This window comes from Baudoinia panamericana (genome assembly GCF_000338955.1).
Source record: "Baudoinia panamericana UAMH 10762 unplaced genomic scaffold BAUCOscaffold_1, whole genome shotgun sequence".
Lineage (NCBI taxonomy): Eukaryota > Fungi > Ascomycota > Dothideomycetes > Mycosphaerellales > Teratosphaeriaceae > Baudoinia > Baudoinia panamericana.
In genome coordinates, this window is record NW_006911257.1 from 108,286 (window position 1) to 134,670 (window position 26,385).

The 26,385-nt window shown below is 55.2% G+C and overlaps 15 protein-coding genes across 15 annotated transcripts; 8 read left to right on the forward strand and 7 right to left on the reverse strand.

The window, feature by feature from the left end:
* Positions 1-883: 883 nt before the first annotated feature.
* On the reverse strand, positions 884-1,863 carry BAUCODRAFT_28750 (uncharacterized protein). Its single transcript, XM_007673388.1, has one exon. It carries the CDS (start codon positions 1,446-1,448, stop codon positions 1,119-1,121), a length of 330 nt encoding a protein of 109 aa, XP_007671578.1. The 5' UTR covers positions 1,449-1,863; the 3' UTR covers positions 884-1,118.
* Positions 1,864-2,300: 437 nt separating this feature from the next.
* Positions 2,301-4,086, forward strand: BAUCODRAFT_62190 (uncharacterized protein; the record flags this gene model as incomplete). Its single annotated transcript, XM_007673389.1, has 3 exons — positions 2,301-2,505; positions 2,554-2,930; positions 2,980-4,086. 3 exons carry the CDS (start codon positions 2,301-2,303, stop codon positions 4,084-4,086), a joined length of 1,689 nt encoding a protein of 562 aa, XP_007671579.1.
* A 38-nt stretch (positions 4,087-4,124) lies between these two features.
* Positions 4,125-6,013, reverse strand: BAUCODRAFT_28751 (uncharacterized protein). The gene has a single exon (XM_007673390.1). It carries the CDS (start codon positions 5,995-5,997, stop codon positions 4,255-4,257), a length of 1,743 nt encoding a protein of 580 aa, XP_007671580.1. The 5' UTR covers positions 5,998-6,013; the 3' UTR covers positions 4,125-4,254.
* A 38-nt stretch (positions 6,014-6,051) lies between these two features.
* Positions 6,052-7,443, reverse strand: BAUCODRAFT_99597 (uncharacterized protein; the record flags this gene model as incomplete). Its single annotated transcript, XM_007673391.1, has 1 exon — positions 6,052-7,443. One exon carries the CDS (start codon positions 7,441-7,443, stop codon positions 6,373-6,375), a length of 1,071 nt encoding a protein of 356 aa, XP_007671581.1. The 3' UTR covers positions 6,052-6,372.
* Positions 7,444-7,834: 391 nt separating this feature from the next.
* BAUCODRAFT_28753 (uncharacterized protein) lies at positions 7,835-8,698 on the forward strand. The gene is made up of 2 exons (XM_007673392.1): positions 7,835-8,598; positions 8,648-8,698. Exon 1 carries the CDS (start codon positions 7,972-7,974, stop codon positions 8,590-8,592), a length of 621 nt encoding a protein of 206 aa, XP_007671582.1. The 5' UTR covers positions 7,835-7,971; the 3' UTR covers positions 8,593-8,598; positions 8,648-8,698.
* A 486-nt stretch (positions 8,699-9,184) lies between these two features.
* BAUCODRAFT_144076 (uncharacterized protein) lies at positions 9,185-10,043 on the reverse strand (the record flags this gene model as incomplete). Its single annotated transcript, XM_007673393.1, has 2 exons — positions 9,185-9,499; positions 9,552-10,043. 2 exons carry the CDS (start codon positions 10,041-10,043, stop codon positions 9,185-9,187), a joined length of 807 nt encoding a protein of 268 aa, XP_007671583.1.
* Positions 10,044-10,733: 690 nt separating this feature from the next.
* On the forward strand, positions 10,734-12,170 carry BAUCODRAFT_62230 (uncharacterized protein; the record flags this gene model as incomplete). The annotated part of the gene is made up of 1 exon (XM_007673394.1): positions 10,734-12,170. The coding sequence occupies one exon, from the start codon at positions 10,734-10,736 to the stop codon at positions 12,168-12,170; it is 1,437 nt and encodes a 478-aa protein (XP_007671584.1).
* A 145-nt stretch (positions 12,171-12,315) lies between these two features.
* Positions 12,316-12,819, forward strand: BAUCODRAFT_163226 (uncharacterized protein). Its single transcript, XM_007673395.1, has 2 exons — positions 12,316-12,552; positions 12,615-12,819. Exons 1-2 carry the CDS (start codon positions 12,461-12,463, stop codon positions 12,772-12,774), a joined length of 252 nt encoding a protein of 83 aa, XP_007671585.1. The 5' UTR covers positions 12,316-12,460; the 3' UTR covers positions 12,775-12,819.
* BAUCODRAFT_28755 (uncharacterized protein) lies at positions 12,805-14,763 on the reverse strand. Its single transcript, XM_007673396.1, has 2 exons — positions 13,533-14,763; positions 12,805-13,481 (listed from the first exon to the last, which is right to left on the reverse strand). Exons 1-2 carry the CDS (start codon positions 14,484-14,486, stop codon positions 13,104-13,106), a joined length of 1,332 nt encoding a protein of 443 aa, XP_007671586.1. The 5' UTR covers positions 14,487-14,763; the 3' UTR covers positions 12,805-13,103.
* Positions 14,764-14,903: 140 nt separating this feature from the next.
* On the forward strand, positions 14,904-15,742 carry BAUCODRAFT_152905 (uncharacterized protein; the record flags this gene model as incomplete). The annotated part of the gene is made up of 2 exons (XM_007673397.1): positions 14,904-15,103; positions 15,169-15,742. Exons 1-2 carry the CDS (start codon positions 14,967-14,969, stop codon positions 15,740-15,742), a joined length of 711 nt encoding a protein of 236 aa, XP_007671587.1. The 5' UTR covers positions 14,904-14,966.
* Positions 15,743-15,974: 232 nt separating this feature from the next.
* On the reverse strand, positions 15,975-17,662 carry BAUCODRAFT_99611 (uncharacterized protein; the record flags this gene model as incomplete). Its single annotated transcript, XM_007673398.1, has 3 exons — positions 17,001-17,662; positions 16,797-16,947; positions 15,975-16,736 (listed from the first exon to the last, which is right to left on the reverse strand). The coding sequence occupies exons 1-3, from the start codon at positions 17,429-17,431 to the stop codon at positions 15,975-15,977; spliced, it is 1,344 nt and encodes a 447-aa protein (XP_007671588.1). The 5' UTR covers positions 17,432-17,662.
* A 598-nt stretch (positions 17,663-18,260) lies between these two features.
* Positions 18,261-19,899, forward strand: BAUCODRAFT_163391 (uncharacterized protein). Its single transcript, XM_007673399.1, has 2 exons — positions 18,261-18,480; positions 18,543-19,899. Exons 1-2 carry the CDS (start codon positions 18,361-18,363, stop codon positions 19,695-19,697), a joined length of 1,275 nt encoding a protein of 424 aa, XP_007671589.1. The 5' UTR covers positions 18,261-18,360; the 3' UTR covers positions 19,698-19,899.
* Positions 19,900-21,549, forward strand: BAUCODRAFT_163477 (uncharacterized protein). Its single transcript, XM_007673400.1, has 2 exons — positions 19,900-21,014; positions 21,065-21,549. The coding sequence occupies exons 1-2, from the start codon at positions 20,101-20,103 to the stop codon at positions 21,450-21,452; spliced, it is 1,302 nt and encodes a 433-aa protein (XP_007671590.1). The 5' UTR covers positions 19,900-20,100; the 3' UTR covers positions 21,453-21,549.
* Positions 21,550-21,617: 68 nt separating this feature from the next.
* Positions 21,618-23,498, reverse strand: BAUCODRAFT_61850 (uncharacterized protein; the record flags this gene model as incomplete). Its single annotated transcript, XM_007673401.1, has 2 exons — positions 21,618-22,585; positions 22,652-23,498. 2 exons carry the CDS (start codon positions 23,496-23,498, stop codon positions 21,618-21,620), a joined length of 1,815 nt encoding a protein of 604 aa, XP_007671591.1.
* A 942-nt stretch (positions 23,499-24,440) lies between these two features.
* On the forward strand, positions 24,441-26,014 carry BAUCODRAFT_118181 (uncharacterized protein; the record flags this gene model as incomplete). Its single annotated transcript, XM_007673402.1, has 5 exons — positions 24,441-24,636; positions 24,712-25,037; positions 25,118-25,145; positions 25,210-25,553; positions 25,607-26,014. The coding sequence occupies 5 exons, from the start codon at positions 24,441-24,443 to the stop codon at positions 26,012-26,014; spliced, it is 1,302 nt and encodes a 433-aa protein (XP_007671592.1).
* Positions 26,015-26,385: the final 371 nt, after the last annotated feature.

The following is a 26,385-nucleotide window of genomic DNA, read 5'->3' on the forward strand; positions in this document are numbered from 1 at the left end:
CAGCACCGTTGACGCTGTTGGCAGTCATTGGAGCGACGCGCAAGCGACGTGCTTGTTATATGCGGCTACTAGTAAGAGTGGGTCGAGCCCCAACAATATTATCTGTACGCTTGAGTGTTGTTGTTGGAAAAGCTGGAGAATGAAAGCATCATGGACAGAAACAGCGTGCAGCTGCACTCGACCGTTGATGTCTTGGTATATGGAGGCTGCAGTCCACTGTACTTCCCCGCAAAGGTGGAGCCGACATCGGAACGCTAGACGAGAGTTCAGTCTCGAGGCAACACGCAGCGAGATGCTCGTCTCGCGCCACTTCCAGCGCAACGACTGAAGAATGGCCGCGAGGATTGTTGCCGCTCGGTTGACTCTATTCGTGCTGTACGTTATCTGCTAGCTGTTAGCGGTCCTGTAATAGCAGACCGAGCTCCGGTGTCGTCCAGTTCTCTCGTAAAGCTGTAGACGTTTCTCCTACGCCGGATTCTACAGGAAGGCCATGATCGGTGCCCTGCGTGCGGCTGAGGTAACCATGGCGAAATGTTTACGGCCAACTCCAATAGCACCGTCTCTTGGCCACCGATCATGATGTAGTGACTACCTGCACGAAGCGGCGGCCCACCCAGGTAGCGTCAGTAAAGCCCAAAATGTGGGCTGAATGCGCTGCAGGTATAACGACTTCATTACGCACCGCCCACTCACCGAGCATGTAAGCACCGCGGGGTCATCTGTACAAACTTCAAGGTATGGAGGTCTTGATCTTTGTTCATGAAGCGATATATTGTTGTTGTTCGAAACGGTCGCATTGACGCCTCGGGACCGGGAGGTTCCGCGCCGCACTCAACGTTCCAACAAACGTGGTGTGGAATTCTACAACACATTTCCCATGGCTCGAACTCGGTGGGGGAGCGGCTCGAAACAGCACAAGGAAGCGTCCATGCCAGACTCAGTGTATCGAAGCTGCTCTAGACGGTGAGGAAACCTGCCGATGCGTCACACGTAAGCTCACCGTGAGCATATGCCACCACTACGTTGCTCACGGCACAAGAAAATCATCCATTCCTGGATCTTTGATTGGATGACTTCGAGCCAGCTCTGCTGCGGCAGTGTGTCTGCACCCGAACTACTCACTGAAAGCGTCGAAACCCCTGGGTATCATCGCCTCCTGTACGAGGCTGACCACCGTGTGAGCTGTCGAAGATGACACCAGTGCCTGATTCGCCGAGCATGGTCACGCTCTTGGAGGGCCGAACGCGCCGACCTCGCTGGACCATGAGACTACTTTGACCTGATCGCCGGCCTTTTGTCTGCGAGCGAGATCTGCGTGTCTGCGTACTGTTTAGCAAGGCGCTCATTCGTGGCATATGCCTGCCAAGTGTTTGATAATGCCCTATCCTTGATGGGAGAACGTATGCCAAAGCCATGGAACCTGCGTTCAGACGGAGCCCAGGCGGCATACCGCGTTGACGATGAGCAGCGTAAATACGAAGACAATGCAAAAATGTGCACCCAATCCATCCCCTGTCAGCGGGTTACAGCACCATAACCCGTCCCATAGCCTTCCTTCGGCCGACAAACAGTACAGCAGCGCAGCGTCAAACTTGGTGTACCGTACAGCTTGCAAGTACCCTGCTTGTGCAGCCTCACGTAACCGAAGCTAGTGTTGGTGGCTTATCGCTCCAGACCACCGCCCACACGTGCAAAGCACTGGCTGTGTTTCTCGAGTGAGCGGGAGTGTTGCCTTAAGGTATATATACGGATTCATGTTTCCATGCCATCATTACCCTCCATCCCGCCAACTCCCTGTATCTACTCCCTGTACCTTTCCCCATCGGACACCGCCCATATCGAATCGAACTACTCCAACGACAGACCATATGGCCATTCGTGACGAAGAGACGACGGTGTCCCGGTTAGCGGTTGCCATTACCGACGACAATGACATGAGGTATGGGGACAGGAAGAACGCGATAGAGGTGTCAATGATTCTCGTCGACAGCGACGACAGCGATGACGATGATGACGATGGCACGATCCATTTAGGCAGCGAGGACTTTGACAAGAACAACTGGATAGTCAGCACAACGGTCGTTGTTAATGATGACGAAGATGTCTCCTCCGACGCAGACTCTGCAGTGGCATCGACAGTAGAAACCAACTCGGCTTTAGCTTCCTGTGAAGCTCTACCGTCGATTGACAGCGATGCTCGACGAGCAGCTGCTGCCCTCAACCATTACAGGATTGGGTATCTCGACGACGATGAGGTACCTGAAGCAATCCATAAGGCCGAGAAGTACATCAAGGCTTGCATGGAGTCGGGATCATCTCTGAGCCTTGTACTGCCGGCATTCCCAGTCAAATCGCCGAACAAGTTGGTCAAGGTCCTCGGCTCGCTTCCGGATGAAGCAGAAAGATTCTCACTACTCCACCTCAACGGCTTGTGCGACACTCTCGCCGCTATCACTGGTCTACCAGCAATTTTGACGATCGTCTCGGATGGACTTGCGTACAACGGTACGTTTCATACCTCCTCTGAAGCTTGCGATGCTAACGCAGTGGCAGATATCCTTGGCGTCAGTGACGAGGACGTGTGGAGATACAGCGAAGCGCTTCGAGCTATGGCTTCTTGTAATGGCTGTGTCAACATCCGCTTCACTCGTCTTTACGACATGCTCACGGACACAGTCGAAGGTTCGACTGTCAACACTGATGCTGAACACTTCCTGAAGACTGCGGCATGGTGTCGTACAGAGATGGAGAAGCATCGTCCGAAGGACTTCGATGTGCTCGAAAGACTCGCCAACGATGCCGATACTCTTACAACCTACTGCGGATACAAGCGGTTCTTGCTCAACGAAATTCCTGAGGACGGTCTGAATCACAAGCAGCGCGACAAGAGGAACGCTCGCATTGCGAAAGAAATGCTTGTGAGAGGCAAAGTAAGTGGCAACAGGATGTCATGTGAGAAGAGAGCTAACTGCTTCACAGGCGTTTGCAGAACTAATCAAACTGCGCTTCAGCGAATGCACTCGCTTATCTGTGCATGCCTCGCTGGACGTTGGGAAAGTGTCCATCGGTATGCTGCCACAGAATAACAGCTGGCTTATGACGCCGTGGCATGGTGCCCTTGTGTGGGAAGCAGACGGCGGTTGTCGCATGACGCACAGAGCGGACATCAACGAAGCGTCACATGAGTTGGTATACAAGAATGGTGTGTCGTCGTATTTCAGGGAAAAGAACGAGCTTTTCGACTGGCCTGGCATCGACTTCGAGCACCTCTATCCGTGTGGCCTAATCGTCCGGCCCACCAACTCCGACAACTCATCGCTCAGAGATGTCGACATGGTAAGGGTTCGCAGACTGACGGAGACTCACTCACCTGTCATTCTGCGTGGCTTCAGCGATGCGAGGGACGAGCCTGTTTTTGTCGCAAAGGCCAGCGAATTCGGCAAGATCCTTCCGTGGCAGAACAATGTGATCATGAAGGTCAGGAATGAGCGCAACCCCGACCCAGCGAGCACGAGTCAGCTCAGCAACGAAGCACTGCCCATGCATTACGACGGTATCTTCAAGATGAGCGAGCGAGTCGATGAAATTACAGGCGTGAAGACGAAGGTGTCCGACCCGCCACGCTTCCAGCTATTCATGTGCCATGCCGCCTCTCCACATGGTACTGGTCAGACGCTCTTCGCTTCCTCCCGGTTGTTCTTCAAGTACTTGCCCTCCAAGTCGTGGGATGTGGAGAAGCTGTCCCAGATCCGCTGGACTTGCAATAGCCACGGATACTTCAGTCACACTATGGCGGACTTGCCACTGGTCATACAGCATCCCAGCACAGGCCTGCCGTGCCTTCGATATCAGCAGCCGTGGGCAAGCTACCAGACGAGTTACGGATACGGCAGCACAGTCATCGACAATGGCCCGCAGTCGCTCGTCCCTCTGATTGATGATCTGTTGTACGATCGTCGAGTCTGCTTGCATTTCGAGTGGGAAGAAGGCGACGTGTTGGCCTCGGACAATTTCGAAATGCACCACACACGGACAGCTTTCACATCTGACGACGCTCGAGAGCTTTGGAGGATACACATAGACTAACGTTGTATGGCTTAGCAATGTTGCTATTCAGCTTCAGAGGTTCAACTTCGTTTGGCCAATTGGTTTGCTGTGGCTACCTAATTTGCGGTGCTAAGACATGCTCTTTCTAACGCCACGCTATGTCACCTTCTACCTTTGTCATATAAAAAGCGCACCAGTCAAGGCCGTCTACTGATTCTTGATCGTATCCTGGGTATCAGCTCCAAAGAAGATGACTTGCACGGTAATGTCGTCACGCACCATTTTACTGAGAGGTGGTTGTACACTCATTATGCCGGCGAACAGGTCTCTGCGCTTGCCACCCAGTGCGTTCTTAATGAGATGTATGCCACAGTGGTTGTCCTCCACCACGAAGTGTTTCGGGCTGACACGCCACTTGAGACGCCTTTCGGCCTCATCGAAATAAGTGTCGTCGTTCTGCTCACGGTCCGGGCTTTTGGCCACCCTCGGAGCGAAGGGCCCAGCCAAGCTCTGCAACGAAGAATGGAGGTCGTAGCCTTCGAAGCCAAGCGCACCGAAGAAGGATTTCTTCTTCATCGGTTCAAGAAAGTTTGTTGGCTTGTTCCTCTCCAGCCACATCTGAACACAGCTCACGGCATCCTCCGAGCTGATGTGCTTCCAGAAACCGTCTGAAGCCATGATCAAGAAGTCGGAATGTTCACCCGCCTTGACCTCTGTCTCCGCAATCTCAGGCTCTGCGGATACATAAGGTGGCTTCGCGCCTAAGTCAATCGGCAGTGGTTCTGGACCCCAGAGGAGCTCGTGTGCTCGACGGGTCGCTTCCACCGGCCACTTCCATTTCGCATCGCCGAACGAGCGCGGCGCCGAAACTCCGTGAGACCCTCTCGTCTCAGGTACCATGGCGGACCCGGCAGGGTCCTCATTCTTCTTACGCTGACCCATATTGGTGTCAAAATCTGGCCGATCAGATGACATCAGCTGAGCGACGTAACTGCTCTCGGCTTGATTCCATCGACCCAGCACTGCCTTTGAATGCCCAGTGTTGGCCACTCGAAGAACTTGTTTGTGCGGATCATAAAGAGCCATCAGCGCGCATGATCCTGAGAAGACTGGTGCCACCAAAGAAATCGCTTCGGATCGACTCAAAATGTGATGGCGGAAGACTGGCGCTTTCGCAGAGACAGTCTCGACTGGATCAATAACTTTGTCGTGCAAAGCGTTGACGGCACGATCCAACAATTCAGTATCTGTCTGTACGAAGATCTCTTTGATCACGTCTCTGATGTATGAATCGTGCGGGACGTAGGGTCGGTCGAAGCAAGAAACCTGGCTTTCCGACGCGCTCGGGCTTCCCAAAGCTTGGCCTACCAATTCTGGTAAGAGATCTTTGAGGACCTGAGCGGTCCGTGGGCCGGAATGACCGTCGAAGATGGCCCACTCGGACCAGTCCTTCATTGGATCGTTGTAGAAGGTGAAGGTGCCGCCTGACCAGGTGTCTTCGATGGGAATGTTCGAACCCAACTGCGCGACGTGCGAGACGGCTGTGTGCGACACAGAATAGCCAGCTCTCGACTCGAGGAAGTCTTGGCACGTCTCTAGACTCATGGGAGATACACCGCTGGCTGCTGCTGCTTGGAGGGCATTACGCATAGATTCTTCCAGAGCTTCGGCATCCGCGCCAGGCGGGACCTCTTCGATGTCCTCAAGGCCGATACCGAGGAGAGGAAGTCCATACAGCCATGCATGACCGTATGCACCAAGGCCTATGCATGCTGTACCCAGCAAAAGAGTGCTGAGAATCCGTCTCGGCGGTTTAGGAGGTGGCTGAAAGTACGTTGTGTGCGGTCCATTTGCAGCCACGCGGTTGTAAGTTCGCCATAAGCGCGGACTTGGCCTCAGCGCAGACGACGGCGACCTTAGAGACCGCAAACATGTCGTTGCTAGCCGCATATTGAATCCATGTTGAATCTGCAGGAAGCAAACGTTTCTGGGAGACGCGAGAGGCGCGTTGAATGGGCCGGAACAACTTCGGCCCGGATTGCATGGTCTCTCTATGTTTACACTTATCGCATTTACTTGTACATGAGAAGCCACCATATACTCTCGCTCATGCTCAGAGGTAACGAGCACAGCCTCCCGCTCTGTAGGCCCAAGTTCCTGCATGTCCGTTGCAAGGTACACTGGGCTGTGCCATCTACCCTTTGCTGTCGCGCATGGCTGTTACGCCAGCTTTACGCATGACAGACTCCAACCTACGGTCGCTGTTCCTGGTGAGTCCGTCATGAATCGGCATGTCTCAATAGCACACAGACGCCGCTTAAAGAATCACCCAATCTTACCACCGCCGAGCACATCCGTAAGATTCGCATCGCCCGTTCCTCTCTGCATCGGTTTTGGTTGATCCGGTCCTTCCTTCCACCCAATCATATATATCGTCCTAAACGTTGCAGGCACAGTTACCGTGCCGTCTTCCTGCTGCTCGCCATAGAGTTCTCGGTAGATAGCCTCGGTAGCGAGCAACACATCCCGGTTGATACCACCCAACTCCCGCCGTACCGCAGCATTGGCCTCTCCCATAGCTTGCAGATCAGCCATCAACGCAAAGACGTTAGGGTAGTCCACGATGATGTCGTCTACATCGACGGTGAGAAGCTTAAAGCCGGCGCGAGTGAGCAGATTGCCAACGTCGCGGACATCAGCCAAGGGCGAAATGTGCGTGCCAATGCCGCCTAGACGTTCCTGTTCGGCCAGCTGTAGGGATCCGCGGAGCTCGAAGAGAGTTTCGCCGCCGGTCATGGCGGCTATGAAGGGTGCATCGGGTTTGAGACACGTGTTGATCTGTGTCAGAACAGATGGCAAATCATTGATCCAGTGCAAAGAAAGTGAGGAGATGACCAGGTCAAACGTTTCCGGTTCATACGGTAGGTACTCCGGAGTTTTCAACACCTCACGGCGGATGTTGATCTCCTGGTTGAAAGGTTCATCCTGGTCTCTGTACAGCATACTCGGACTTGAGTCCGTGCATGTAATCTCGCCTACTTTCACAGCGATTGGCTCTGTCACCTTCTGGTCTGACTCCAGGTCCGGGTCGGGTCGTGTGAGTATCCGAGCAATGTTGCACGCATTAGCCCCAAAATCTAGGACTTTGGGAAAGTTCCGCTTGATATCCAGTATCCGGTCACACAAGCGCGTTGCTACCTCATCTCGCAAATAGTCGACCTGCCGACTGTGCGCGACATGGGTAGCAGCACGTTCCTTGTGGATGTACTTCGTTCGGGGATCGAAGACTTCCACTATCGGCGCGCCACCGGCTTGTATGGCGTATCGCCGCCGTTGGATTGAGAAACGCGGTAACGGATGTAGTGACGCCACTGCCTTGCCCAGGTGCCGCACCATAAGTGAAGGCATGCTTGGGCAATTCAACTGTCTAGAATGTGGAAGAAGTCATACGGATGTCATTGTTGATGCCGCCGAATCTGTGGAGGCGGGCCGAATGCACCCCACACAACTACGGACCCACCGTCGCAGTATATATAGACACCGTCATCCAGGATACCGCCATCACCTGTACCACAACACATCGGCCTCTTACCAAAAGGCATTCGACGTGATGCGTAATTTCCGGAGCTCGACAGCACAGCTGTGGCGCTACAACGGGAAGATATGGCGTGCGAAGGGCATGCTCGAGTCTAGACTAACTTCCTTAATCCCGAGGTGGAGAGGGGTTATGTGTAGACTTCGAGGTCGGTGCCCTTGAATCAACGAGCATCGCGATGGTCGTGGGAATAAAGCAGCGATATGTAACATCGTCGCGACAAGGTCAAGCAATCACTCCATATCTGTTTCCTTCGCTTCCTCTTCCGACAGCTCCACATCTGATACTAGTTTGATACCATAACATAGCAACATTGCAGTACAAACAACATGGCACCTTCAGAAGAACCCATCCTCTTCCTCTGGTCTTTCTCACCTTGGGCCAGCAAAGTTGTAGCCTACCTGACCCTCCGCGGCATCCCGCACGCCCGCTGCGAACAACCCATCACCTTGCCTCGTCCGGACATTGCTGCCCTGGGCGTCAAATACCGGCGCATCCCTGTCCTGAGCATCGGAAGGGACATCTACTGCGATACTCTGCTCATCATCGAAAAGCTCGAGTCCCTCTATAGCGCCAACGGGCACCATGGCATCGGCGCTAGAAATAAGACCGAGCTGGCGCTGGAGAAGCTGTTGGAGAAGTGGACTGACGTGGTGGTGTTCAAGCCTGCGGCGGCTGTGATTCCGACCGACCTGGACTTGATGAAGGATCCGGGGTTCCAGAAAGACAGGGAGGAGTTGTGGGGTCGGCCGTGGTCGAAAGAGGCACAGGAGAAGCTTCGGCCGGCTGCGTTGGCTAACATGCGGGAGAACTTCGATTTCCTCGAAAGCGTGCTGGCAGATGGCAGGCAGTGGATATCCGGTGGTGAGGATGATGGGGTGAGGTTGGCAGATATTCATGGTAAGTCGCTCGAAATTGATCGCTTGATTTTGATGTCACGTGGCGCATAAAACCTGACGAGCGCCTTAGCGTGCTGGATCTTCGACTGGCTTCTGCAGTTACCTGGATCCTTCCCCGAAGACTTCTTCAACAAGCAGCGCTACCCAAAGACGTTTGCTTGGCGGGACAGGTACAATGGGGCCATCGCTGCTGCCAAAGAGAAAGGCCCCAAGCCAACGGAGCTCGAAGGTCAGGACGCCGTAGCCAAGATTTTGAAGTCGGGCTTTACCGACGACGTGAAGTTCGAGGATGACCCGTCTGGACTGAAGCAAGGCCAGGAAGTCGAGATGTATCCACTGGATACCGGGTACAATCACCGCGATTCCGGCAAATTGGTGGGGTTCAATAGCAGTGAGGCTGTAATTAGCACGCAAAGTCAGCAGGATGGAAAGGAGATACGGATTCACTATCCGAGGTGGAACTTCACTGTCGGGCCGGTGGCTGAGAAGACGAAGGCGGCGGCGAATGGTAACGCGCATCTGAACGGCCATTGAGAATGAAAATCTGTAACCTGCGGATTCCTGGTTGTCGTGACGGGTTACACGTCTGCTGCGTATGTCGCTATACTGCTTTGTGTAAGCGCTAATGACAATGCTTTTAAGCCTACTGTCGATCCAGCTCTGGATAATGCCTGAATATGCCCATACTGTACGACATCCTTCGCTTACTGCTCAGGTACTCTTTGATGCCGCTTTCTTGCTTGATGGCCTCGTAGAAATCACCCAGTAGCTGCGGGAATTCTTCCTTCCGTGCTGCCATTTCCTTGGGGAAAGCGAACATGCAACCGTCGAGTACTTGCCAGACGGTAGTGTCGGCGTAAGTCAGCTTGTCGCCAACGAGATACTTGCCCTTACCGCTACCGTGGTGCTCGTTGTGCTGTCGTGTGCGATCAAAGTAGGAGAGGAATTTGGGGATACGCTGGGTCATGTCAGGGCAGCGGTATAAGGTAGGAAGGTGCGAACGAGCCTACATTCTGTCGCACATCTTGCGCCTTCTTCAAACTCTCCTCCTTCTGGTCTTCGTAGTACTTCATCACTGCGATGGGATGGTGCGTGTCATGCATCTCATTGTTGAGATCCAACGCCGTGAGCGTAATCTGCTGTACATAGTACTTGCCCGCTTCATCCTCCGGTACCAGATCCAGCCTCTCACCCAGATACCACAGGATATTGGGAGTCTGGCCAATCACCAAAGCGGTGCCATCTTTGCCTCCTCCGGGCACACGGAGAGCTGGAGGGGAGAAGACGGGAGGATTGTTGTCGGCGGACTCGGTGGTCTTGTTCATGCAAACCTGTTGCACAATGCCGTAGCCTTCCTTCTGCTCGTTCGCTACGTCGATGTAGGGGACGCCAGCCGCCTCGAAGGCCAGGCGGATGAACTCGCCGCGGCCGGGTATGCCGGGGTGGTATAGCAGTTCATACTGCGGGTGCGTGCGTTGCTTCTTCGCTGATGGTTGAGCCATGCTGACCGTGGTGTATCTGGAGACTGAGGTACGGAACGTGAAGCTCCGTGGACAAGATCTTGCAGTACAGCTTCCTCGGAGCGCCAACGCAACAGACATGCGCGAGTGGTGCCAGTGGAGATAGACAACTTGCTGTCTTCAGTAAACTCCGGCTGCGCGTCTACGTCACACTTACCTGGCCGCCTCCACCACGTAATGAAGAGAGCTCGTCCATCGGATCCTACAGACTCGTCAACAGCGACTGTACGGTCGAGACTCGAGCGTTATGGCAGGGTTGGGGTGCAGGAAGGTGGAAAGTCCATGACAAGGAGGTTTGGTAATCGCACCGACCTGCTTCGCGAAGACACGCACTGCCTACGACGCTCCATTGGAGTTTGTTACATACATGTTAGAACAGTGAGATGAGACGGCGATAAGCTGACAGGAGCACAATCATGGGAAGCGTCCATCGACACCATTGACACGACACCGTCGCGTTGCCTGACAGTGCTGCAGCCGTCCGTTCAAGATATGTGAGCCGACCTCACGTCTCCGTTTGGCTTTTGACTCTTTCTGCAAAGACTATCGTTACATTCCTTGAGAGTTGCGGACTTGCTGAGCAGTACAGCTACCACAATAGTGTAAGACTATCAGACAGCGGCCATGGCTGAAGAGTTCCTTCACGCCCATGGCATTGATATTAACGCTGAAATGCACCGCATTCAGACCGCCGGACTGGGTGTGAAGAATGACCAACATACTACTCTGCACGGGCTACGATGCGATCGTATAAGTAACGTTAGCCTTCCCGGAACTGCTTCGGGCAGTCGGTGGGACATCACTCTGTCAGGGGACACGGTCTCAACCGTAGAGCCTTGCGAAGATAAAGTGCAACCACCAGATCCGGTCACCGAGCACAACGTCATCGATGCCAAAGGTGCTCTACTCGCACCTAGCCTGTGTCATCCGCACGTTCACTTGGACAAAGCATACCTGCTCAGTCACCCGAAGTATGCGGACCTCCAGATCGAGCGCGGCGACTTTGCCGAGGCCATGGAGCTCACAAGCAGGGCCAAAGCCCAGTTCGAACATCTGGACTTGCTTGAACGAGGGCAGAGACTCATCGACGAAAGCGTAAAAGCAGGCGTTACTCACATGCGTGCCTTCGTCGAGGTCGACGCCGGCGTAGGCACGAAGTGCTTGGATGCAGGCTTGGAGCTGAAACGGAAGGCCGAGGAGCACGGCCGCTGCTTCGTGCAACTGTGTGCGTTCGCCCAGTTACCGCTCTTCACGGCCTCCGGTGGCGATCCGGACGGCTCTGTAATCAGATGTTTACTAGAGCAAGCGGCTAAGACCGACGGGGTAGATGTGGTGGGTAGCACGCCGTACGTGGAAGCTGACAGAGACAGGATGGAGCAGAATGTAGCTTGGATGGCCGATCTGGCAATAGATCAGAATAAGCACCTTGACTTCCATCTTGACTACAACCTTGACCCGAAGGTAGAACCGTTGCTCTGGCATGTCACAGCCACACTACGCAAAAAGCACTGGACTTCATACAACGAGAATCGTAACATCGTCTTGGGACACTGCACGCGCCTGACGCTGTTCTCGTCTCAAGAGTTCGAGCGACTGCGAGAAGCGATCGGCGGCCTGCCCATCTCCTTCGTTGGCTTGCCGACCAGTGATCTTTATATGATGCGCGAGGCGAACCAGAGGAGAGGTACGCTTGATATAGTGAGCATGATACAACGCTACGGTATGAACGCATGCTTGGGTATCAACAATATCGGCAACGCTTTTACACCTCATGGAAGCTGTGATCCGTTAGCTTTGGCTTGCAACGGCATAGGGATTTACCAATCAGGAACGAAGAAAGATGTGGAGCTTCTGTACGAGTGCATTAGCACACGTGCGAGAGAGGCGATCGGGCTCGGTCGAGCGAAGCAGACGATCGAGAATGCTGATGGCGATCCAGAAGAAGTGACGGATTTCGCGTTCGAAGTTAAAGAGGGCGACACTGCGCTTCTACTCTTCGGTGCCGAAGAAGATGCTTGGAAAACGAGGAAAAGTGTCTCCGAAGCTGTGTATCTGTATGACCACTGTCAGGGCCGGCGGGTGTTCCTGAATGGTAAGCTTACCATCTAAACGCAGTCCCCACGACGTGCGTGGCGGAGAAGGCGAGGTGCCAGTCATGGGCCATGGACCGCCAATCCCAGGTTTTCTATAGGCAATACCGGCATGTGTCTCTCGCAACGAGATGATTTCGGTAAGCCACCAACACGCCTAGCCCTCCGTCTCTATCGGACGACCTCGCATCACCCAACAACTGCGTCGCCACATCGGAGCGCTCAACTACCACAAAGCACCAAACCGCACACCGGAACGATGAGCGACAGAGCAGTCCGCAACATCCTCCGCAAATCGCCCACCATGCAATGCGTCTCGAAGGCGCTGACGCTCGTCATGGTCACGCACGCGCTTGTGCTGCTAAACACAGCCTCTCAAGTCAAGGCAGAGGAGAAATACAGTAAGCGCCCATGTCGAATCTGGCTCAGCGGCTTCACAGATCGCTTACCCGTAGCAATTCAGGGCTGCGATGTGCTGTCCGCCGTCGAAAGTACGACGTCTTGAAGTTCCGTATAGGACGTGGCGGGAGGCAGATACGGAAGTTCCTGCGGAGTGCGGCGTTACTTGGTGTGAGATTCTGCGAATGGGGGATGGAGATGATACATGGATAGACAACACTTGAGAGCTGGGAAGTTGACAGGGACGGTAACGGCGGTTTGCGACTCGTTCAGCTTCCAGTACTGACAAGCTCATGCTGAGCTTGCGCTAAATATCAGTTGCGCATACGCGGCGTATGGCCAGGTCCCACCTTCCTTGGCGGACTCTGCAGTGTCGGTGACACTTTCTCAATTCCGCTTGAGCATCGTACTCTCTTTGGGATACCCAGGGAACCGCATCCATCTCCATACGCCGAACTGCCATGGATCTTACAATACTCCCAATAGCAAAGCAGATTCTCGGGTTGTAGCAAAGGACACCGTCCCACCTCCATCTGCCGGAGAAAGCGATTTCTCAATCGTATTCGAACAAGACGGAGATACTTTCTCCATGATGCACTCTGCGTATCGCCTCTGCAAAGACATTGCCCACCTCAAGAACCTCCAGCTTGTCGCAGCGTTTGACGTGCTCCTCTTGAGGCACTGAATTAGTCGTCACCACCTTGTCGAGAGCGGACGCGTTAATGCGGTCAATCGCATCGCCAGAGAAGACGCCATGCGTTACCAGGGCGTAGACAGTATGCGCGCCTTCCTTCTTCAATAGCTTTGCTGCGCGGGTGATGGTGTTGGATGTATCGGCCAGGTCGTCCACGAGGATGGCTGTGCGATTGGCGATGGCGCCTACGAGCAGCATCGTAGCGTTTTGGCCTGATGTGGGAGATTGACGACGTTCCTAGGCTCACTGTCAGAACAGATGAACGAAGGAAGACAAAACACAACCTACCTTGTGGATGAGTGCAAAATCCATGCCTAGCGAGTCCGCGATGTTCGTCACACGCTTGGCGCCTCCAGCATCCGGGCTCACAATCACGCAACCATCAGTGCCACCGTGCTTAGGCAGGATCTGATGCTGAATGTACTTGCGAAGCAAGTGTCTCCCGTAGAGGTTGTCCACCGGAATGTCAAAGAAGCCTTGATACTGAGGATCATGCAGATCCATGGTAATGATGTGATCGGCGCCGGCACACGTGAGCAGATCCGCAATTAGCGTTCCAGCCTGCGCCACCCACCACTTGTAGCCTCGCTGCGGTTTGAAGTCCGGCGGTACCATGCCAGCCGCGTGCGAAGTCGGCGCATGCGGCTCCTTGGTTTCGTCGAAATAGCTGTTGGTGGAACCTTCACTCTGAACACTATCCAGGGTGTCTTTCCGCCTTGGCGCAGTTGGGGTCTTCATGCCCATCTCGCCGTTCACAAGCTTGTGGCCGACGCTCAGGCCGTTGAGCTTCCGATTGAGCGAATGCGTACCGTTACTGTGCAGGCCTGCACTTTCCGTCTGGCCAGGGTATGGCGTGGATGGAGTGCTGTCGAACGTGTACCTCTCGCCCGTGGGTTTCGAAGGCATCCGCGCCAAAGGCGCACCGATCTTGTTGTATGGGAGATCAGACTGCCTTGAGTACGGGAAGAGCGGAAGCACAGCCGTCACTCGCCGCGCACTTGCCGTCTTGCAGGCGGAGATGGTGATAAGCAGTTCCATGAGGTTGTCGTTGACCTTACCGCCACCGGATTGGACGATGAAAACATCCTTCTCACGGACGCTCTCGCCAATTTCCACGCGAGTCTCGCCGACGGCGAACTTGGACAGATGGATCTTAGCCGGAGGGATGCCGAGGTGAGTGCAGATGGTTTCGGTAAGCTGGGGATGAGAAGAGCCAGAGAACAAGACCAGGTTGCGAACCATGATGCCGTCTGTCACGTGTATCGAATCTGCTGAAGGTAGATACGGGAGTAGAACCGAGGATATACTGCGATAATGCGAGCAAATCCGGGAGTACGGGGATTATCGTAAAGTGAGTGAATAGTCGGATCGTCTGTGAGGTGAATAGCGACTTCACTGAGGTCTGAAGCTCCACCCTTCAGCTCGCGTGCTGTCCAGCAGCTGTGGTTGATTACACGAACATATCGCAGGCTGTGTCGCGTGGGAGAAGCGTGACCTTAGCATGTTGCATATCAGGACGGAACGTTTCGTAGCACGCAACCACTCCACCGAACTTTTTTCCTTGGTCCCAGACGCTCGGGCCCAAGGTGGGGCATGACGGAATGGCTGATAACGGCGATATTGCACTTCACTTCATCTACCACTGTACAATACGTGGCAGGGAGAAGGAGAAGGCTGGACGAGACCAAGACTGTCGTGTAAATCGAGACGTGGTCGTGGCATATGCTTGCTTCAGCACCCTCTGTTCGCTCGTACATAAGCTCGCAGCTGCTCTACCATCCGGCCATGGACTCAACTCCGCCTGTTGTGCCCATATTGCTGCTTGGGGATGACGGGGTGGGTAAGTCTACATTCTTGTCGTACGTTATATATCCTCCTGCTTTCATCCCTCACCTCTCTTGCTCATACACTTCCGTTCTTCCAGCCGATTGACTCTCGGCTCCAATTCCGTCCCTGGCCAGCCTCTTCCGGTGCTTCGGGATCTGGACCAACCATTCCCTTTCAATATACGGATGTACAATCGCCCCTATCAATTTGAGTTCTACGATACCGCATCACCTACATCATACACTCTGCTTAGGCCCGCGGTAATTGTGCTTTGCTACTCCATCTCAGACCCGGAAAGTCTCCGCAGTCTCAAAACGACGTGGAAGTACACAGTTGAGACCCACTTCAACTTCGACGAGAATCTACCCGTTGTTGTACTGGGGCTAAAACGGGACGTGAGGCAGAAGGAAGACTACTCCGGAAGCGTACGCGCGAAAGCGCCAGCGGCTGATGAGAGCGACGGGGCTCCGCTGATGCCGGGTCGAACTTTCGTGTATCCGCAGGAAGCATTGAACCTGGCGCAGGAGATGAGGTGTGATCGCTATTGTGAATGCAGCGCTTTGACTGGTGAGCTGTGCAACGAAGCATTCGAAGACATTGCCAGAACAGCCGCCAAGACGACCACGGAGAAGGGTGGCAAGAGTGATGGTACCCAGTGCGTAGCGATGTGAGCAGGGTGGCCACCAAGCATGGCTGGATGGCTGGTCTGAAACTGCACTCGCCCGTTGCATCGCACTGCAAACCTCTACGAGCAGGCCGCGCGCGCCCCCAACGCTTTCACCGGTCAAACTGCACAGTGTCTAGAATTAAGCCGCTGTCGATCCATAGTTGGTGTTGAGCATTGGCACTCCGAAGAAACCAAGCATTCGCGCACTTTGCAGTATGCGAAGCCTTCAGCAGCGATCAATAGATACGCTTGCTTTGATACCGCCACCAATCTTCCCTAGTGTCAGCCTTCCGCCACACTCCGATACCGCCCTCGACACCCTTCTCATTGACACTCCAATGGCCATTCTCGACATTCTCCAGCCAGCTCTCCAGGATGCCGACAAGCTTCGGTCCGTGTCGCATCACAAACGGATTGATGTCAACCTGATACAGATCGCAATAGCTCGTTCTGATAGGATGGAAGTCTGACGTGCGAGCATATCTGTTGCCACCGAGGCGTATAGGCAGCACGAGCCTACATGCATCCTCAAAGGGGTTCTGCGCGTTCGGGAATGCGTCGAGGTAGAGGCCGCACGGTACGCTCTCGACGGTGGAGTATGGCCAGCGGAACTTGGCTTCTTTTGCCGACACTGTTCCGGGACAGCGGAGAAAGAGGAAAGGCATTTTCGTGCCTGCTGTCTCTTTCGGATACTGTTGCAGGATCTCCCGGAACGGCTGGTGCAAGAACTCTTCGATTTTGGGGAGTCGGATTCCGGGCGCAACAAACCATACCTCGGACGGTAATGCTCGCAGTAGAAGCTCATGAGCGAAGCCACGAGGCACGCCTGCAGTGCTGAGCAGGGAGTTGGTGCCGAGTGGGGCGAGGTCGTCCGGGCGTATGACGTTTGCGCGCTTCTCGATGGCGAGCACTAGGCGTTTCCAGGCATCCAGCGAAAGGCGTAAATCGTCATGAGTGTAGGGTTGTAGTATCCAAGGATGAGTGCTGCTCAACTGTGCCTGCCTCACATCTGAAACGCCATTAGTCTCTTCATCCTCAGTAATGTCGGGATCGGCGACGGCCGAGGCGATCGCCTTGTCTGCCTCAATCATGTCAATAAAGGCGCTCAGGATGGTTTCGAGTTTTTGCCACGGTAAATGAGGGTCTGTCATGTCGAACAGGTGATGGTACGTAGGCATCAGGATGGCCCGGTTGGTCTCCTGGTCGAACCTTTAGTACACTTTAGCGACTGACCGTGCGTTCCTCGACACCGTAACACTTACACGAGCCCAGCAGGAAACGTAACAAGCGCTTTCGGTGTCGTATACAGGACCACAAAGCGATACTTGTTGTCCTTGCCGGTGTCGCGGTCTTGATCTTCGAGTACGTCTCCAAGTTGTAGCATCTCTCGCGGGCGAGCGAGGCCGGAAAGGTGGTAGAAGAACCGATGGCTTGGTACCTCGAATATCTTCGAGAGATAGCGGATCAAGGACGGCTTCAGGATTTGCTGTAATGACTGGCTGCCATGATTGCTCCACCAGGAGCGTTTGACAAGCTCCTTTACTTTTCGCCCACTGCAGACCCAGCCGTAGAGCATCAAGGTATTGTGCAAGGCCGCACAGCGTTCGACATCCAGATCTTTGCCATCGCGGGCCGGATTAGTAGGAGACACGCGCTGCTTCGCAATTGGTGCGAACAAAGTGGCGGCGGCCATGCGGTTATTGGCAGAGCGGTGCAACAGAACGTTCAAGTCTAGTCATGCCTTTCATGACAATCCGATGCGAACGGTTTATGATGATATGCAAATCTTGGCTCATATGCTCGCACTCCTTGGTAGGCAGAGTGCTCGACTCAATTCCCACAATATCTCGAGTGCCAGTGTCTTCTGTTGCGGACTGTACTTGAAGGCGCTTTGTAGAGCCGACTAGCGGCGCCATCCTTTGCAGTGAAGCGTGATGTCTTCCCGGCACGATGCCGACGCCACTTCAGCCGCCAGCCAGATTAAAGCGGGGACGGCCGCAGTAGAACCGATCGTCTTGCGTTCGCCGTTGAATGAACTTCCATCTCTCCCTAACTCTTCATACGCTGTGCTGTACGTACAGGCGTTCAACGCGGCATCCAGGCAACTGCGACAAGCCCGATGAGTTCTTATCAGTGGGAACAAGTTCATACCGACCGTAGCGAACCAATACCTCCGAAGGCTACGGCCTCGGTTTACAGAAACCATGGCCTACCGAAGCTGCCAACGTGCTCGGTCTACCCTTCTAACACTCCTGCCGTTGAGGTCACTGTTCATCGTGAAGCAGTCCACTGTCACTATGCTCTGGATGTCAAGCACGACGTAGGGTATGAGCAACACATGGCGAGCAACATGCCACAGCCGTTTCTTTCGTGCCACTCTCTGCACCTTCCTTCCGTTCAAATTGTGCCTCACGGCTCCTAACAGTCCATGTCTACATCAGTAAGGCGATGCAGCATGTTCTCCTTCCGCAACTACTCGAATATCCTGTCCCATAACGATTGGCAAGTGCATGACAGCCATCCCGTCTCCTCAAACCTGCGCGACCGAAGCAGTGTTCAACTTCCCTTCATGGTGACGCGACCGCCTACTATTCATAATCCTGTCACTCGCAGCCTGCCTCAATGGGTCGACAACAGCCTCCCGAGCTCCTAGAAGAATACTTTCATAGCCCACGAGATCTCCAAAAGCACTCGAAGTGGCCCTACTTCTTGCGCTTACACGGCAGTGTCCTCCCGAAGATGGTGAGTCCAGGCCTTTGATCAGCACGGAAAGGCACCGTGATGATTTAACATCTGCACTGCAGATTGTACCGCTCCTCTTCGTCGCTGCATGGGCAACAGCCATCACCTGCATCTCTCAGCTCGTCCATAACATCAGCATCAACCCAGTTCTGGTAACCATCATGGGTTTCGTGGTCGGTCTGGCACTCTCCTTCCGCTCCACCACTGCCTACGAGCGCTACATGGAGGGACGCAAATACTGGGCTCAACTGCTACTCGCTTCTCGCAACATTGCACGTCTCGTCTGGGTGCACGTAATAGAGCGCCACGCCGAATCCGCCGAACTTGGCAAGGAGGATCTCTTGGGCAAGCTTGCTGCTCTGAACCTTCTGAACGCCTTCGCCATCTCGCTCATGCACCGGTTGCGCTTCGAGCCCTCGGTCGAGTATCCCGACCTTGCGCCTTTAGTAGCCAACCTGAAGACTCTTGCAGCTGAAGCCGATCAGGCCGCACTTCGCGTGGAGCAAGTACCCCTGTGGAAATCGCTTGGCTTGTACCTGGGCATGTCCTTCGCTGAGGACAACCCGCGCGCTCTGGTCAAGTACGCCAACCAGAACCTCGGCAACACTCCGTTAGAGATCCTGAACTACCTATCGGCGTACGTCGAGAACATTGTACAGAACAAGACTTTCGCTATCGGCGCATTGCAAGGGCAAGTCATGAACCAGCTCCACTTCATGGGCGAGGCACTAGCCGGCGTGGAGCGCGTAGTCAATACGCCACTACCAGTTGCATACTCGATCATCTACGCACAAATCACCTGGGCCTACGTCCTCGCGCTACCCTTCCAACTCGTATACCAGCTCCACTGGGTGGCGATCCCTGGTACGCTTCTAGGCGGATACATCATCCTTGGACTCGCCGCCATCGGTCGCGAGCTGGAGAACCCCTTCGGCCACGATGTCAGTGACCTACCACTCGAGTCCTTTTGCAGGGAGCTCGCGAGCGATATTGATACGTTGACGGGGCGACCGGCGCCGCTGAAGGTGGAGGATTGGATGTCCGGGGCTGGTGCGAAAGTGATGTGGCCCATGAGTGAGTTGGGTTACAAGGCGTGGGAGGCGAAGAGTGTGGATGAAATACGAGCTACACTGAAGGCGAAGGCGGAGAGTGTGGATGTCAAGCGGAAGAGGACGACTACGATGAAGATGAGTGAGAATCTGACGCCGTCGGTTTAGGTTTGGTAGACTGTGCATGCGGGAACCCGTCTGTACCTAAGATATGTACCCCATCCCCCCAAAATGCTGGGCCCATTCTCACTTGTAGGATCTAACGGACTTCGTCGGTTCTCGTATGTATTGACAACGGAATGATCGGTTCCGGACACTGCTCGGCTCCGACCGGGCCAAAGCACGTGGGAGCTGAATCCTCCACGATCGAGCTTCATTGCATCCTTCGGCCAAGTCATGAACCATGAACGCAGCAAGCATGTTGCAGTGCATAGCCATAAGTATGTTAGGTCCTTATTTCCTACTCTCTACTTAAGCCCACTCCCAGCCCATTGCGGCGGCGTCTGAACTGTAACCATAACCCTACACCCCCGTTTTCCTTACCTAGCAGGAGACTCCCCCCTCCCAAGCCATGCACATCATAGTAGTCGGCGCAGGCCTAGGTGGCCTCTCAGCCGCTCTCTGCTTCGCTCTCCACGACCACACCGTAACACTCCTCGAACAAAGACCCGACCTTTCACCTCAAGGCAACGGTATCAACATCCGCCCCGGAGCGTCACGGATCATGCATTCTTGGGGTCTTCGAAATGATCTCGAAGCAATCTCGGAGATCTGTCCGACATTCCTACTGCGAAGTACCACCACGGGAGAGATTACGATGCGGAGTATGCTTTATGAAGCGAGTGAGTATCCGGATTGGAGTACTATGCGGAGGGATGTCGTTGTTATGCTTTATCGAAAGGTCGTGGAAGCGGGAGTGAAGGTGCGATTTGGTGTAAGAGTACGCGATGTCCGCGAATCTGTAGGGCAGGCCACCTTAACTACAGAATCCGGCGAGAGACTTGACGCCGACCTGATCCTAGCAGCCGACGGCGTGCGCTCACGGATCCGCCGACACATCCTTGCCGACGTGACAGACTCCACCGAACCCATCGTAAGCGATACAACCTTCTACGGCGTCTGCGTCCCCTCCTGCGCCATCCAAACCCGCGGCACGGAGATGCACCGCGTCACAAACCATGATCACGACATCCCAGTCGATTGCTGGCTAGGCCGCAATCGCTTCGTCGTCTCACGCTGGAGTCCACGACATGGCTTCGTGGCTCTGTACGGGATCAAAGGTGAGAACGATATGAAAGGCATGTGGGACGCAGACGGAAATATCTCCTACATCCGCGAAGCCTTCTCGGGAAGTTGCGATGACCTCACCATCCCTTTATCGCTGGCAGAGACGTGCGATAGATGGAAACTAGCTGAAATGCCTGATCTGCCTCGGTGGACGAGTACAGGCGGAAGGGTGGTGTTATTGGGTGACTCAGCGCACGCGTGAGTAAGAGATTCTTCTCTTACAGACACGAGCTGACGATTCGACGTAGCATGCACCCAAATGCAGCACAAGGTTTCAGCCAAATCATTGAAGACATCGGCGTACTCGACTACCTCATCACCCGCGCCGGTCCCAACGCTACGAGGGAAATGCAGAGCATCACGCGAACATGGCAGAACATCCGCAAACCGCGCGTCGAACGGATAAAGGAATACGCCAAGTTCAACACGAACCTCTTCGTCAACGCACCCGCACCCTCCGCCGCGGAAACGGGTGAAAGTGTATCGAGCGGTGAGGTGAAGGCGAACGTGCGATCGTTAAAAGACGTGCAGCCGCGTATGGAGGCGCATTTCCAGTCCGCGGCTTTCGTGAAGTGGGCGTTGGATTATGATGCCATTGCTGCCGCGAAGGAGTATCTGGGTGGGGCGAAACTTTAGAGGAGTGAGGTTTTCGTACCTTGACGCGGTTGCAGGCTGTAATGGCGGCGGAGCGACGTCTAGACTAAGAGGGCGCGACAGTGAAGCATCGAGGAGCCTTACGATCAGCGCGTAGCGGACCGCACAGGGAGGGGACGTTGAGACACACAGCGAGGGGTTAGAATCTCACAACCCATACCGAAAAGTGATCTTCTCATCCCCTCGCCTGCCCCGCTCCAAACCAAGCCTCTCCAGCGCCACAGTCAACCCCAGCTTCTCCATCCAAACCCCAAGACTGGAAGCCTCCCCAGCCGGCGCATCCCCAAGCAACTCCTCCCGCTCCCTCTCATCCTCCGACCAACCCGCCACAACCCCCTCCCTCCACGCATTCTCCCTAACGAGCATCACCCAAAACGCCACGAATCCGGCCAAACTGGCGCCGACGCACGCAAGCGTGACGACAAAGGCGCCCAAATACCCGCTCCCCTCCTCCTCCGGCCGGAACAGCAACGCGCTGAACACCCCCGCCAGGTTACCCCATCCGTTGATCCCGAGTAAGATGGCGCGTTTACCGGGTTCGGGTGTATTCCCCGAAATCCAGGCCACGGTTAGCGGGGAGGCGATGTAAGATCCCGAGAGTAAGATGCAGAGGGCGGAGTACCGCAAGATGTAGTTTGAGCGGGGCGTGGTGACGGTGAGGGTCAGTCCGACGAGTAGGATGGCCAAGCCGACGAGGATGGGGAGGAGGCGTTGGTGCGTGCGGTCGCTCCAGTAGGTGAAGAGGAAGAGGATGGCGGCGCCGAAGAGGAAGGGTGGGGCGGAGAGGAGGTTTGAGGCGGCTGGGGATAGGTTGAGGGAGGGGGAGAGTTGTTTGAGTACTAGAGGCAGGAAGACTCCGAAGGCGGTGGCGGGGATGGCGGAGAGGATGTTGCAGAGGAGGAGGTGCCAGATTTTGTAGTTGAGGAGGGCGGAGAGGATGTCGTGGGTGCTGAGACCGCTGTCGGCTGTGACGGAGATGGCGGAGACGGTGGAGAATTTGCGGCGACGGGAGGTGTTGTCTGCGTAGTCGTTGAGTAAGCGGTGATGCGGTTCGTCTGCCACCGCTTCGTCTTCGAGCCCGCCATTCGCGGGGAGGGCGTTGTTGTCGTCGGAGTCTTGAGCCGCGGTAATGCTGTGGTGGTACGCAATGCTTTCTCGTCGCTTCTGCGCGGCGGGCATACTGTCGCGATCGAGTCTTATCCGTTGCTCCGCCCAGAGTCGTTCTTGACTTGTGAAGAACCAGGCCGTGTCGGCGCTTTTGGGCAGCCAGAAGAAGCCGATGAGGGCGACGCACATGGTGGTGCAGCCTTCGATTAAGAAGAGCACCTCCCAGCTCTTCCATCCCCCCTCCACAGCAGCGCTTACGGTGTCCACTGGTGGCAACTGAGGGGCAGAGGGCTGCTTAGGGAAATGACTGAAGACAGCCCAACTCAACACCCCGCCCAGCGCACCTGCCACAGCACTCTGTCCATAGAAGAAGCCAAGCCTGACCGCGAACTCATACCGCGTGTAAAACAGACTCAAATACGAGACCGTGGTAGGGTAAAACCCGGCCTCCAAACTCGCAATAGCAATCCTCAAACAAATCAACTGCCACCGCCGTCTCACCCAGATATGCAAGATCGTGCACAACCCCCACAACGACATGCACGCGGGCACCCACCGCGCCATCCCATACTTCCGCCCCAACGCCGCGCCGACCGGCTGCAACGCGACGAAGAAGGCGAAGAAGTAAGCCAACGACACATTCAAGTCCGAGGCGGACAATCCGGCATCGTGGGTGAAGCCGGCCGTCTCGGCATTGCCGATGTTGCTCTTGTCGAGGCTGTTGAGGAGGAAGAGGAGGGCGAGGAAGGGGAGGAGGAGGAGGTCGAGTTTGCGCACGGTGCGTCGGTTCAGGCGGGTGGAGTAGGTGCTGCTGCTCTTGAGGGGGTCCTCGTCGTTGAAGTCGGCTTGGGCTGCCGCCAGCGGTCCGCTCCTTGGGGTCGGGGGGTGGTGGTGGTGGTGGTGGTGGTGGTGGTGATGCATTCCGGCGGCGCGCGTGGGGTGGAAGGTGTCGAGCTCATGTTGTGCTTCTTCTTCTGCTTCGTGGGCTGGTGGCATCGACCAGCTCGCATACGCGATTCATGTCTGGCGAGCGTGAATAGTATATCCTACAATATCTCCATATAGACAGCCAATCCTGCCGCTACATCCTCCCGAATCGCGCCAATGCCAACCCCCGACGTCACCCCGCAGCGCAGCTACTCTTGTGTGAAGAAGGCGGCCTGAGGCATCAATGTAGCAATCACCCAGCACCCCAGTAATCTCTCCCCACGAACCCCGTGCCTCCATCCCGTATCATCTCACTTTCTCCACGCTTCCCCTTCCATCATCCATCCGCGGCCACTTGTAGCCCAATCCACCACGAGCCTGCACCACCGACCTTTCTTAGGTCTTCGTACCTACTTCTGATGGCACCAGGCCAGACACACACGTGCCCCATTACCAAAGCTAGCCAATCCCGAATCCTACTCCCTCATCCTCACTCCGTGCACCCTGATGATCTACGTCTCTATCCCATAGCCCCCTTGTGATACCATGAGCACACAACCACATCTATCCCAAACGTCATGTAATGCCAAAACGGGCTCACAGCGCGCGGTAGGATTGTCACCTTTCCCTTTCCTATTAGCAGCAAGATCTCTTGTGCGAGTTCCCGATTAGCGCCTGACACATGAAACCCTGACGCTAGCATCGAATATCAGGATCGACAGCTCCAGCAAGCAAAGATGAGCCCACGCTGATTTCCCACAAGTGGGCGCGCCGCCGATGGGGGCCTTTTCTTTCGGTGGGGGCCAAAAAGGGCCATTATGGGTCCGACATACAGCGTTGACACCTCTACTCATCTATCCTTTTCACCCGTCTCATTGTAGCCGTTAGCTTTCAACCTCGTCCTCGCTGCTCATCCCCTCCAAGCTTCCAGCACCAATGAAACAGCCGCTGGTCCCCTCCTCAGAAGCTAGCCCGTCCAATCCAGCCAGGGTCGGAGAAGCATCGTCACACACCGACCCGGAATCGGGAGGCGTCGGAGGAAAAGCGCCAGAGGGCGGCTTCCAGGCCTGGCTCCAGTGCGCAAACACCTTTTGCCTCTGGTTCGCCGCGCGCGGGCTCGTCAACAGCTTCGGTGAGTCCTCCTCCATTCATCCCTCCATCACTGCTACCACGAGACGCAAGGTCGACCACTGACAAGGACCGCCAGGCATCTACCAAGCCTACTACGAAGACCACGCCCTGCGAAACAAGCCCCCCTCCGACATTTCGTGGATTGGATCGCTGCAGGTGTGCATCTTCATCGGTGGTACCACAGTCGTAGGTCCCATCTTCGACATCGGACACCTCACACCTTTACTAGCCGTCGGCACAATTTTGACCGTACTCGGTCTCGTCTTTACCAGCCTCTGTTCGACATTCGGCGAGTTCCTTCTCGCGCAGGGATTGTGCACAGGTCTGGGAATGACATGTCTGTTCGTGCCATGTGTCGCGGTTCTGCCGTCGTACTTTGCTTCCAATCGAGCGTTGGCTATGGTGCGTACATGATAGAACAACATAAAGGCTATACATGCTGTCCACAACATCGCTAATGCTGAAACTTCTTCGCATTGTAGGGTATCGCTTCCAGCGGCAGCAGCGTCGGTGCGGAGTCGTACCCCTCGACACACCTCTGTTGCTGAGCATGAAGCTGAGACATGGCTCGCAGGTGCCGTCGTCTTCACACTCATCTTCGAGCGACTGTGGCCGCGCATCGGCTTCGGCTGGACGACTCGAGTCATAGCCTTCATCATCCTTGGCTCCCTGCTCCTCCCCCTCCTGACGATGCGTAAGTGGGTAGCACGGTCGCCGCGTCGCGCACTGATCAACACCCCAGCTCTTCGCGAACCCGCGTTTGATCTCATGCTCTGCACGATGCTGTTCATGTTCATGGGCATGTACGTGCCGTACTTCTACATCGAGGTCTTCTCCACCAAAGCGGGAGTCATCAATTCGAGCCTGGAGAAGTATCTGGTCACGTCGATGAATGTTGGATCGTTTGCTGGCAGACTTGTGAGTAGACCGAGCCGTCGTGATAATAGAGACGCGTGTTTACCAAATCGTAGCTTCCCGGCACCGTAGCCGACCGCGTAGGCGTGCTGAATACCATAGGCCCATGCGCGCTTCTCACCGCCATCGTCGCATTCAGCTGGATCGCAGTCACGACTCGAGCCAGCATTCTGGCCTTCACGATCTTCTACGGCTTCTTCTCCGGTTGGTTCCAGGCGCTTGTGCCGGTTCTGTGGGCAGTGTTGTGTCCGGATCCGGCGCGTCTAGGGACACGAATCGGCATGGCCACGGTCCCGTACGCAATTGGGGATTTGTTAGGCGGTCCGATCGGCGGCGCTTTGATTCACGGGAGCAGCTTCGTGGGGTTGCAGGTGTTTTGTGGTGGGACCTTGCTTACCGCGGCTGGGTTTTTGTTGGCGGCGAGGATGTGTGTCGCTGGGTTTCGCATAACGATCAAAGCTTGATCGAGGTGCTGCCGGCCCTTGGGTTGATTGTCCTGAGGAGCCGAGAAGAGCCATGGAGGATGATGCGGCCTTTCGAGGGCCGGTAAGGTGGACGAACCCGAGTCTCTGCCTTTGCAGATCCCCCTGACTGCCGTCGATGCCTTGTATTCTCCATGCACCGTCAGCGTTCAACGAAGGCGTGGGCTGGAGCTCAAGCCTTAAAGAGCCCTGTCCGCTGCAGAAGGTCTAGCACATCCGCGCAGATCTTGACGAACCCGTGAAAAGTGAAGCTAGTTGCAGGAACGGACTGGGACTTAAGGCCGCCCGTCCAGGAGAGAACAGCTCTGCTGGAAGCAGCATCCGGTCTACCATATATGAAGTCGCAGAAGAAG

Bases quoted from the DNA above. Each gene is read 5' to 3' on its own strand.
- BAUCODRAFT_28750 (XM_007673388.1), bottom strand. From the start codon at position 1,448: ATGCCGCCTGGGCTCCGTCTGAACGCAGGTTCCATGGCTTTGGCATAC.
- BAUCODRAFT_28751 (XM_007673390.1), bottom strand. From the start codon at position 5,997: ATGCGGCTAGCAACGACATGTTTGCGGTCTCTAAGGTCGCCGTCGTCT.
- BAUCODRAFT_28753 (XM_007673392.1), top strand. From the start codon at position 7,972: ATGGCACCTTCAGAAGAACCCATCCTCTTCCTCTGGTCTTTCTCACCT.
- BAUCODRAFT_163226 (XM_007673395.1), top strand. From the start codon at position 12,461: ATGCGTCTCGAAGGCGCTGACGCTCGTCATGGTCACGCACGCGCTTGT. The intron at 12,553-12,614 runs GTAAGCGCCCAT...GTAGCAATTCAG, and splicing joins CAAGGCAGAGGAGAAATACA to GGCTGCGATGTGCTGTCCGC.
- BAUCODRAFT_28755 (XM_007673396.1), bottom strand. From the start codon at position 14,486: ATGGTTCGCAACCTGGTCTTGTTCTCTGGCTCTTCTCATCCCCAGCTT. The intron at 13,482-13,532 runs GTAGGTTGTGTT...CAGTGAGCCTAG, and splicing joins ATTTTGCACTCATCCACAAG to GAACGTCGTCAATCTCCCAC.
- BAUCODRAFT_163391 (XM_007673399.1), top strand. From the start codon at position 18,361: ATGGGTCGACAACAGCCTCCCGAGCTCCTAGAAGAATACTTTCATAGC. The intron at 18,481-18,542 runs GTGAGTCCAGGC...TCTGCACTGCAG, and splicing joins GCAGTGTCCTCCCGAAGATG to ATTGTACCGCTCCTCTTCGT.
- BAUCODRAFT_163477 (XM_007673400.1), top strand. From the start codon at position 20,101: ATGCACATCATAGTAGTCGGCGCAGGCCTAGGTGGCCTCTCAGCCGCT. The intron at 21,015-21,064 runs GTGAGTAAGAGA...GATTCGACGTAG, and splicing joins TTGGGTGACTCAGCGCACGC to CATGCACCCAAATGCAGCAC.